This window comes from Triticum dicoccoides, chromosome 6B (assembly GCF_002162155.2).
Source record: "Triticum dicoccoides isolate Atlit2015 ecotype Zavitan chromosome 6B, WEW_v2.0, whole genome shotgun sequence".
Lineage (NCBI taxonomy): Eukaryota > Viridiplantae > Streptophyta > Magnoliopsida > Poales > Poaceae > Triticum > Triticum dicoccoides.
The window spans coordinates 311,106,251-311,117,548 of NC_041391.1; the positions used below are offsets into that span (position 1 = coordinate 311,106,251).

Below are 11,298 nucleotides of genomic sequence, written 5' to 3' on the forward strand. Positions count from 1 at the left end.
CACCCTCGTGGTTGGCTCGGGACTCTTCTGGCCCGACACTATTGCTTCGGGGGCTTCTTCTGGTCCATAAAAAATCTCCGTAAATTGCTTGTCAATTGGACTCCGTTTGGTATTCCTTTTCTGTAAAACTCAAAGACAAGGAAAAAACAGAAACTTGCACTGGGCTCTCGGTTAATAGGTTAGTCCCAAAAATCATATAAAATAGCATGTTAATGCATATAAAACATCCAAGATGGATAATATAATAGCATGGAACAATAAAAAATTATAGATACGTTGGAGACGTATAAGGCCGCAGTCAAATTCGATTCAACTTAAGTAGGAGAAACAAACACCCGCCAGCCACCTTTATGCAAAATTAGTTGGATGTTTGTCTGTGGAACCGGTCTCATGAACGTGATCATGTAAGGTTGGTATGGGCCGCTTCATCCAACAATACCGCCGAATCAAAATAAGACATTGGTGGTAAGTAGTATGACGATCACCGCACACAACTCTTTGTGTTCTACTCGTGCATATCATGTACGCATAAACCTGGCTTTGATGCCACTGTTGGGAAACGTAGCATGCAATTTAAAAAAAAAATTCCTACGCTCATGCAAGATCTATCTAGGAGATGCATAGCAATGAGAGAGGGGGAGTGTGTCTACGTACCCTCGTAGACCGAAAGCGAAACCGTTTGACAACGCGGTTGATGTGTCGGACTTCTTCTCGCTCCGACCGATCAAGCACCAAACAACGACATGTGACGACCCGAACCTGATAAGATTCGATGTCTCTGTGCTCATTGTGCTAGTCCCTAGATCAATAGCTAGCACACACAATACAAGATGTAATATAAAAATAAACCACATGTCATAGTATTACATCGTAGATCCAGTACTTAAATAATACACATACCTGCATAGCTCAAGCTAGCATACAAACAAAATGCAACAGAAAAGCAAATAAAATCTCCATGAAGTCCATCAATACCATATGGAAATGTCGAGTATAGGCATCGTAACCCTACATCGTATCACTCACTCGTCATATAAAATCTGCAACATGAAACGTTGCAGCCATAAAGGGTCAATACTTTGAATGTATTGGCAAGTCACACAGGGAAATGATATAAACAGACCTACTTCTATATGCAGGGTATATCAAGAGGATAATGTAGTGGTCGTTTTGCAGAAAGCTAATTTTCCCCTGATAACTACATAATATAACAGTCAAATTTTAATTATGTCTTGCTACAATTAAATACACATGGTTGAATTGGACAATCCAATTCCAACCCATCCCAATTATTAGGTTTCCTACTCAATTTTTTTATTAAGGTATCATCTGTCAAGATCATCCAAGAACTATAATGGCATAGTCGCTCAAATTTGTCCATAATCGGGGACACGACTAATCATGATTAGTTTTATACTCTGTAGAGTTTTGCACACTTTACCCACAAGACTCAACCCGAAAGTTGAGACGAAGTCTTTTAGAAGTAGTCAGCTCCACCCACCGGGAGCCGGTACACCTACTCATATCTACAACTGCTAGCTTACCTGGGCGAGGATCCCACAACTTACTCAAGTAAGCCAGAGCCCATTTAGCTAGTGGTTTCGCACGGAAGCTACTAGTCACTAAGTCTACCTGATCTTTTTGAGCGTGGGCGGCCGTCCACTTACATCCAGAGGGTATAAACCATGATGTTCTTGAAACCACCCTTCAATACCAATTCCACCCAGAGGTGAAATAAAATCTACTCAATTTGATTATATTTATAATCCTCACATAAACTCAATGTATACACAAACCAACCTCGTCTACAAGCATAGCAATACTATAACTACCACGATCTGCATTGACGGGTGATAGCTCAACAATATAGCAAAATAATATAGTAACCCTATACATGCATATATTCATAGTGTGATATAACTACATGCATAGAAAACAATAGGTAAAGGATGATCAACATGTAGCTTGCCTGTATGTTTGATGAAGTTTGTCGCACTCACAATTCCTGATAATTCTACTCGTCATGCTCCGAGCAATCTCTTGTTGATGAAAGAACTCAAATCAATAACCATGCCATATAGAAGAGCCAAAAGAACAAAAAAAATTTGGCAAGGTTGAACAATAACAATACATATGGGCTCAATATTATAATATGGGTTTGGATGTGCTATAAGGTGACAGGGGAAAGGATCAACTCACAAGAGTTAATACAGAGAGAGATATTGCTATAAAAGCTTATGTTTGAGATAATATAGAACAAGGTCAAAAGTATTTGGAGAACAACATAGAAGTTGTTTGACATATTCATATGACATACAAATTCATTTGAAGAAAGAGTTAATCGAAAAGAAATACTACAACACAAGTTATAGCGAATGAGAGTTTGAATTAAAATTAAATTCAAACATGTCAAAAGTATTTGAATATGAATGTACATAGTATGTTTATCAATTATTTGATGCAATTGTCAATAGCCAAAAGGAATCAATTGAATATAATATACCGTTTACAAGATATATGGCCTTCGGAAGGTGGACTTCAAATTCAAACAAACTCAAATTTGAATAGTGCAAACATGTGAAAATTTGGTCTTGTCATATTCTCCTGGTCACTAGTTTATAGGAAAAAGAATCACCTAATTCGGATATTTAGAATAAAAGATATGGCTAACTGAAGTTTTGGTTGAAAATCTAAAAATAACAAAAATAACAACAGAAAGCTCCTGATCTCAAAACCCTGTAACAGCTCTTGTAGCCTTGTCACGTGTCGGCGCCTGATTGGATGAAAACTCCTGCGTGCATGTGTGCTTACCAGAAGCAGGGGAAGCGGCGGCGGGTCGGGGATCGGTGACGGCGACTCTCCGGCGATCCTCCGGCGAGGGTGAAGGGGCGGGCGGATGCGGCTTTGAGCGGCGGAGGTAGCGGTGACCGAAACGACGACGGGGGTGTCCTGTGCGACGGCGATGAAGACGTGCACGACGGCTGCCCAGGAGCTTCGGCTCGGCAGCGGCTGGTTGCTCCGGTGTGCCCCTACGCGAGAGATAAGGTGAGGGAGAGAGAAGAGTTCAAGGAGAAGAGTACAGAGGGAAAGGGAGGCGCTAGAAACCTCGGTTGGCGACGAACTCGACGGGCTACAGAAGTTTCAGGCGGCAGACTCTGGCAAGATCGGCGAGCAAGAAATCGGCGCGGATCTGGAGCGGCGATGTTGGGAATCAGACAAGGGAATCGAGACGAGTCTCCCCGCGGCCACAGATCGGAGAGGGGGTTAGGGGAAAGCGCCAATCTCGCGTGGTCCGATCCAAGCCGTGGTGGCGTTGACGTGTGGGAGCTGGAGACCGACTTGGGGAGGAAGGCGATGGGTGGGCCAGGGCTGTCGGCGCCCCCGAAGAAAGAAAAGGAAAAGAGTGGGGCGCTGCCGCTGCTGGGCTTCAGCCCGCTTGACTTGCCGGGCTGCGCTGCTCGCTGACACGCGCGCGTGCGGCGGCTAGGACATGGGCCGCGGCTGTGGTTAGGATAGGTTAGGATTAGGTTTAGGGATTTCCTATTTTGTTTTATTTACAGAAATGATTTTGGCTTGGAAAATGATCCAAAACATTTTCTGCAAAGTACCAGCACATTTACAGAATATACATATACTAATATAGAAGATAGTGAAAAAAATTCCAGTCCAAAATACTTATATAGAATACATATAATATTATTATAAACTTTATTTTTGCCCTTATAAAATGTTCCATAAAATATTTTTGAACTCCTGAGAAAATTCAAACAACATTTAAAACATATCCAACTCATTAATATTGAAAGAGTCATATTACCTTCTCTCTTATGATTTTTGTTGTTGGAATTGTTTTAAATTGTAAGAATCCAACATGAGGAATGCTTGATCATATTCCAATTTAATTATTGAGGAAGTCATGTCATCCTCTCTCATTACTGAATTGGAACTATTCTGAATATCCTCAAACCCAAAATAAGATCCAAATGAATGATTGGGAAAGTCCTTTTATTCCCTCTCGTTTGTATATTCATTTTAACTCCAAATTTTAAATCCTAGTCAAATTTAGCAACACAACAAGTTTTGAATTACTCCTATTTAAATAATTAACATTCCAAAATTTAGAATTTTAGGATGTTACATGGCACCTCCGAGTTTTGCACACATTCAGCTCGATGACGTCCCTCGAAGTCTTGATCCGACAGAGTGTCGAGGAAGTAGATGATTTCCATTAGCACAACGGCATGGTGACAGTGATGGTGAAGTGATCCACGCAGGGCCTCGCCTAAGCACTACGAGAATATGATCGGAGGCGTAAACTGTGAAGGGGGGGCCGCACATGGCTAACTATTGTTGATGTGTGTTCTAGGCGCCCTCTCCCCACGTATATGTAGGTGGGAGGGGGAGGGGAACAACCATGGGGCGCCCCAAGTAGGAGGAATCCTACTTGGGGGCCTAGTCCAATTCGGCTCCCCTTACCATATTTTCCGGAGGGGAAGGAAGGAGGAGAGAGGAGGGAAGGAAGGGGGCGGCCGAATCCCTCCCCTTCCTTCTCTCTTCTCCTCTTTCCTTCCTCCTCTGGTTCGGACTATATGGGGGGCGCAGCAGCCCCTGCTGGCTGCGCGTTTCCCCTCTTGGCCCATATCTTTGCCGGGAGGTGCCCGGAACCCCTTCCGGTGACCCGATATGTACCCGGTACCCTTTGAAACACTCCCAGTGTCCGAATACTATCGTCCTATATATCAATCTTTACCTCTCGACCATTTCGAGACTCCTCGTCATGTCCGTTGTCTCATCCGGGACTCCAAACAACTTTCAATTACCAAATCACATAACTCATGTGATACAAAATCATCATCGAACGTTAAGCGTGCGGACCCTACGGTTCGAGAGCTATGTAGACATGACCGAGACACCTATCCGGTCAATAACCAATAACCGAACGTCGGTGCTCATATTGGCTCCCACATATTCTACGAAGATCTTTATCAGTTGAACCGTTATGACAACATACGTTATTTCCTTTGTCATCGGTATGTTACTTGCCCGAGATTCGATCGTCGGTATCTTCATACCTAGTTCAATATCGTTACCGTCAAGTCTCTTTACTCGTTCCATAATACATCATCTTGCAACTGACTCATTAGTCACTTTGCTTGCAAGGCTTCTTATGATGTGTATGTCGGGGAAAGCGACACCTATGGGATCACGAGGATCCCTTCTACGGTTGGCGGGGAGGAGGAATGCACAAAGAGCAGGTCTGGTGATCAGCATGAAGGATTTTTACCCAGGTTCGGGCCGCTGAGGAGCGTAAAACCCTAGTCCTGCTTTGAGTGTGTATTTAGTGTTCTTGAACCCTTACTAGCCGCTATACGTGTCTGGTCCAAAAGTTTGAATCCTTCTCTAGTACGCCTTGGGCCTCCTTTTATACGTCAAAGGGGTCGCCACAGTGGCACACAAGAGGTGTAAAGTAGCTACAGTATACATGCTTATCACTGACGTTGTAGGACATACACATTAAATGCGCCACTTACGTGCCCCTAACTTTATCGGGGACGATAATAGAGCCCATCTCGTCCGTCGCCGCCTCACCTCGTCTTGACACGCATCCAGGCTGTTGTGGAATTGTCACGGCAGATGTCCTAGTGTAAGGACTTAGTCGCGAGGCCAACGCATCTATGCGGTAGCTTGAGAGGGGTTGATCGGGATGAGAGACGCAATACACAAGACGAGGGTTTAGACAGCTTCGGGGCCCGGGAAACATCATCCGGAATAGCCCTACATGCTGTTTGTGGCTAGGTCTCATTATGATCATGAGGGAGTCGCCTGTAAGCCGGCTCATTGTGTCTAGCCCTAGAGATTGTTGTTTCTTGTTGCCTCTTTGGGGAGCCCTGCCCCTCCTTATATAAGTTGAAGGGGCGGGTTACATGACTAGTCCTAGTAGGATTAGGATTACTCTATTACAAGTGGAATCCTAGTCTTGCTTCCTTTGTAGGAGAATATTCCTTATGTCTTCCTCTTAAGCCGGCCCACCATAACATGAGCCGGCCTTCTGGGCCTTGGGCCTAGTCTTCTATCTGACCCGCCGTCGGGGTCATCCATGAGTCATCAGGCTCGTGAGTCGTCTGACCAGTGAGCCGCCAGACCCGTGAGTCGCCAGTCCTCCGGTGGGTCATCGGTGAAGCGCCAAGCCCGGCCGGGTCATCCTTCCGGCCTGGTCATACCATGGGGTATATCCCCGACATTAGCCCCCAGTTTAATTTGGATTTATCCATGTTAAACTGATCCTGTAAAACAAACACAAGAACAAATTTGACAGATTGTGTTTCGGGTTTAAAAATTCTTGTAAGCCGGCACCTGATTATCCTTAAGTCCAATGGTCATTTCCTTCATCTAGAAAATCTGGGTCAATAAGCTAGGTTCATACTCAATTTGCTGATGTTGGTTTCTCACAGAAAAATATTGTGAAGAATAATCCACTTGAGTCGGCTTCCAAGGCGCCGGCTTAATAAACATATTGGACTCAAGATTCATCTGGTGATCCGCCGGTTTTAAAAATGTAGAGGCTGGCGAGCAAAATTGTTGGCTTGTAAATATTGATAACACCGGGTCATAACTGCTGCTGATGCCGGGTTAATCTTATGATGATGCCGGGTCATAAACTTTGCAGATTTCTCTGATAATAATATAATACCTGATTTGCTCAAAATTGATAATTTGAAGTTATTCCTCCCTTATATGCATATCACCTGTAGCCCCCAAGTGTCGGGTTGTCATGCTTGCAGTAACCTGGGACTTGTAATTACCTTATGCTCATAAAGATTTTAACCAGTGTAGCCCCCAAGGGCCGGGTCATTATGCAATAATGAGCAGGGACTTTGTAAATATCATCATGTAAACTTGAGCAACAACATGTAGCCCTCAAGGGCCGGCTCAATAAGATATTACTGAGCTGGGACTTTGTATATGATTCATTGATAATACCATCAAATGATGTAATCTCCACCATGGGGCTTGAACCCACGTACACAAGGTTAAGAGCTTTGTACTCGACCAATTGAATAATGGATCTTTCAATGTAATGGATTAAGGCTTGTGTACCTTGAATTTTTGACAGGAGCAATTGGTAGCCCCCAAGGGCCGGCTCATTTAAAATGTGATGAGTCGGGTCTTCAATAAATTGAGCAAAAAATGACTTTGCATTAGCCCCCAAGTGCCATGGTGCATGCTGGCAGTGACATGGGACTTGTATATTCGATGTAATCTCAATTTGAACAATGTAGCCCCCAAGTGCCGGGTCGTAAGCCTGCAGCGACTCGGGACTATTTCCTCCATTGTAAAATAAATCATGCCCATTGATAAAAATAATAGCCGTTGCTCTAAAGCGACTTTGAAAACCTCAATCATAACACTGGTTATTGATAATCACAATAGAAATCCAGCCATGTTGGCTATTCAAGATTTGAATAATATAATCCTCATTCAATATCATCATGAAAATCCAGCCAGTTTTGGCTATTAAAGATTTGAATACCTCATTGGTTGACAAGTAAATCCAGAGTTTAAATACCTCGCGGCTCTTGGCTGATGACGACTTAATGCGCATTCATTGTAAGCCGGAATTTTTATGACCCAGCTATTTATAGCATTTGAGAAAATCCAGCACGGATGATCATTCTGAAGCATCAATTTTAATGATGAGCTTGGACTTAAACATTTATATAAGTCATAGTTCTGCAAATCCTGCACAGAGTTTTAAACAACATACGCCCTGGCGACTTAACGTCAAAAGCCAGTGCGGATAACCACCCAAATGTAGTCTTACCCTGCACACAAGTAGATCACAAGAACCCTTGGCGGTTTGCCGCAGGGCGGGTCATAATACCTCAAATATAACCACTGTGATATTGAGTTTGTACTGCCGGTTTACATGACCTGTGTAGTAAGGGTGATAACCCAATCCTTAGAAACCAATGCTTCCACATAGATGATGATTGTCATAAGCGGGCGACTTATAGTCAAAAGTCAAGCGGGTTAAGCATAAAACACTTATATACATTTGAGATATAATCCAAAAAAAGGTCTGAAGTCAAATCCAAAATTGTTCGCAAAAAAGACTTAAAAAATTTAAGGCTTCTGATTCGTATACGATCAGAAAACCGTTCCAAAGGGGTTGAGCTAAGATTCGAATACGATCATATAGCCCCCAGTGGCTTTGGCGTTGCCGATCAAGAGGGTACCGACAGCTATGTTCTCTTTGGTTCGAATACCACCTATGTTTGAACAGGAATCCCCCAAATGACCTTGAGAGTTGTTTAACGATGCTGATTCGAATACGATCCACGTCCGACCCAAAAGAGGTTAAGCTATGATTCGGATACGATCAAGAAGCCCCCTAGTGAGTTTGGCAGTGTGCCGATCAAAAGGGTTTCGACAACTATGTTCTCTTTGGTTCGAATACGACCTATGTTTGAACAGGAAGCCCCCAAGTGATCATCCTGGTGCCTCACGCCAATCAAGAGGGTATAAGCTATGGTTCGAATACAACCAAGCCCCCAAGTGATATTATGAACTGTGCTCAAGGGGCACCTATGTTTGAGCTGTGCTTTTGCAACACTCTTTTTGGTCCCTTTAATTTTTCCTGACAACTCGAACTTGCGAGAGATTAATTCTTTTTGGACCGGAACTTTGAACTGGATTTGAGAGCTCAAAAGCTTTGTAAGAGACGAATTTACCTTGAGCCGGATGTTTGAACCGTATTTGAGAGCTTCAAAGCTTTGCGGGAGAGAGATGTCTCTTGAACCGGGTTTTAAACCGGAATCTTTATTTTTGAACCGGCAATTTTTTGATGGCCTTTAAATTTTCATCAATATGGCGGTGTCCTCCGGAACCGGGTTATCATTCCTTCCAATGACCCGGAGTTCCCGAGTCATGTCACTGTAGCCCCCGAGTCTTAAGACGACTCGAGGAGTTGTCTTGAGATTCTCCACATTTGACCATGATATAAACCGGTACGAGTCATTCAACGTCTCAGTGATATAACTTGTCCTGCACTAGGGAACTTGCAAGCCAGAGTAATTGCTCTTTTAAAGAAAGCAATATATAATACAAAATATATTGGATGAATTTCACCTGATGCGTGCTATTTAAAATAGTCTGGACAGATATCACCTGATGTATTTATGATCCTCAGCGGTGTCCGTTAGTCAACCCGGTACGTTGAACAGGCCGGACCATAGGGCGGACAGTAAAATGACCACAACATCAGAGGCGGCTCAGACAGATGAATCAGCTGCGGTGTTGTAAGCCGGCGCGGACGGACGAGTCAATCGCAGGCGCGGTAAACCGCGCAGATGGGTGAAACGGCCGCGAGGGCGGACGGGTGAGTCGTCCGTGGCGTTATAAGGCGGCGCAGACGGTCGAGTCGGCCGGCGCATTGATGTAAACTGGGCCGCAACATGCATATCCGTGAAGCCGCGCGACACAGCCGAATATGCATCCGTGGTATAACATGACCCCTTTTTCTTTTAACAGTCGTCCTGCGTAAAAATATTACATGCCAGAGTAATCATTCTTTGACAAAAATAATACGTGTTTAATAAAATAAACTTTAAATGAGATATCACCTGATATATTTTTCGGATGAAGTGACTGTACGGCAGTTTGACCGGGTGGCGGCCTTCACGTCCAAACAACCATGCATCCATTGAATTTTTTTAAGTGGGTCTTGCCCCTTGAATAGCGCATCGAATCCTTGGGCGTCCTCGTCAATCTGGCTTTTGTATAAATAGTACTCAACTAGTACTGTTCCGCAAGTGAATTTGCTTTGCTCAATTAATTTCAGAAGAACACTCCATGACTGACATTTTCAGCCTCAAAGCCTGATCCTTGGCAACTTGCAACGCTGCTCATACGCCAGTTACTCGGCACAGTACGGAGCGGGCCACGCCAGCAAAAGCAGCGGCAAGAGGCGCAAGTCAGAAACTGCGACTCAACACTGGAGCGATGACCCGGAGCGGCAGCAACGCACGGCAGAGGCGAGCTAGAGCAGGGCTGCTCCGATGAAGAGGCACTGTCCAAGCAAGCTTGCAAGAGCGGCAGCTCAAGACCAGGGCAAAGCTGGAGTTTTGTGGCAGTTGGAGGTGGAGACGACAACCCGGAGCTGTGGTTTGGAGGTGCGGCGGTTTACGGCGACTCGTGGCGCAGGGGTGGCTTGGAGGCGGGTCAGCGCGAGGGCGGCCCGTGGCGGCGGCTCAAAGTGAGGCCATCGCGAGAGGCACGGGCGGAGGCTGTTACAAGGTGGAGGCGAGGGTGAGTCAGTGACAGCGGCTCGGCGATTTGGCACAGAATAGGTGCAACGACTGGATGGTGGCTTTAGCGCGACCGGCGGTTTGGCACAGAAGAGGTGCAGCGACTCAGGCGCGTCTATCTTGACGAGGCGTCCAGATGCAGCACCCGTCTATGAGCGGGGCGGAGATGGAGCCTAGCCAGTGAGAACAGGAGTAGTGGTACGGGCGCGACAGCGAGGGTGCGATGGCCGAGCCGGCGACGTGGTCGATGCTTCGTCGAAGATTGAGTCCGCGTCCCAGTCGTGGACTTTCGCGTGCGTGGCTTTGCTGTTCAGGCCAAGCCTGATCCCACGACGAGCTTCGCTAGGGCGTGTTTGATGTCTTCGGTGGATTCTGACTACCACGTATGTGGAGTTCATACCCTTTGGTTAGCTTGATTGCTTTGTACTTGGAGTAGCGATGGCTTCCCGTGATGAATTTCTCTTCCCCTTTCTTTCTATCATGGACACGCTGTGGGAGCCTTTGTATTCTTTCATTGATCTTGATACCCAACTTCTGACCGTTCGTTGATGTGGTTGAGTATCTCCACAGCGAGCTTGCCAATGATCATGGAGGTGGAGGAATAAGGGAGCACGCAGACGAGAAGTGGCACAAGGCAGGCGTCGTTGGCGAAGGCCAGCCGCATGAGAATCCGGTCCAGGGTGTCCTCCCTCTCTGCGTCAGTTGGGACCGGCAGGGCGGCCGACGGCTCCGCCATCTCGTACTGCCGCCGCTAGTCTGATCTTGAGAGCACCGGTGGCCGGTCAAAACCGCCGTGGTTACATCTACTTTGGGTCTTTCTGAACAGGTATGTATCCGTCCGAGTCGATTTCGGTCCATACTCGAGGCTTTTGGAAACAGGTGATTCATCCTTTCCTTTTTTAACCTACAACAATAAAAACAACAGCCACGGCGGATTGCTTCTTGATCCCTTCTCTTGATGACGTCTTTACTGTCTTTAACGTGATCGGTC

The 11,298-nt window shown here is 45.5% G+C and overlaps 1 protein-coding gene across 1 annotated transcript; it reads right to left on the reverse strand.

The window, feature by feature from the left end:
- Positions 1-625: 625 nt before the first annotated feature.
- On the reverse strand, positions 626-11,043 carry LOC119321124. Its single transcript, XM_037594950.1, has 5 exons — positions 10,847-11,043; positions 3,106-3,501; positions 2,812-3,029; positions 1,970-2,039; positions 626-1,040 (listed from the first exon to the last, which is right to left on the reverse strand). Exons 1-5 carry the CDS (start codon positions 11,041-11,043, stop codon positions 1,019-1,021), a joined length of 903 nt encoding a protein of 300 aa, XP_037450847.1. The 3' UTR covers positions 626-1,018.
- Between the last annotated feature and the right edge of the window lie 255 nt (positions 11,044-11,298).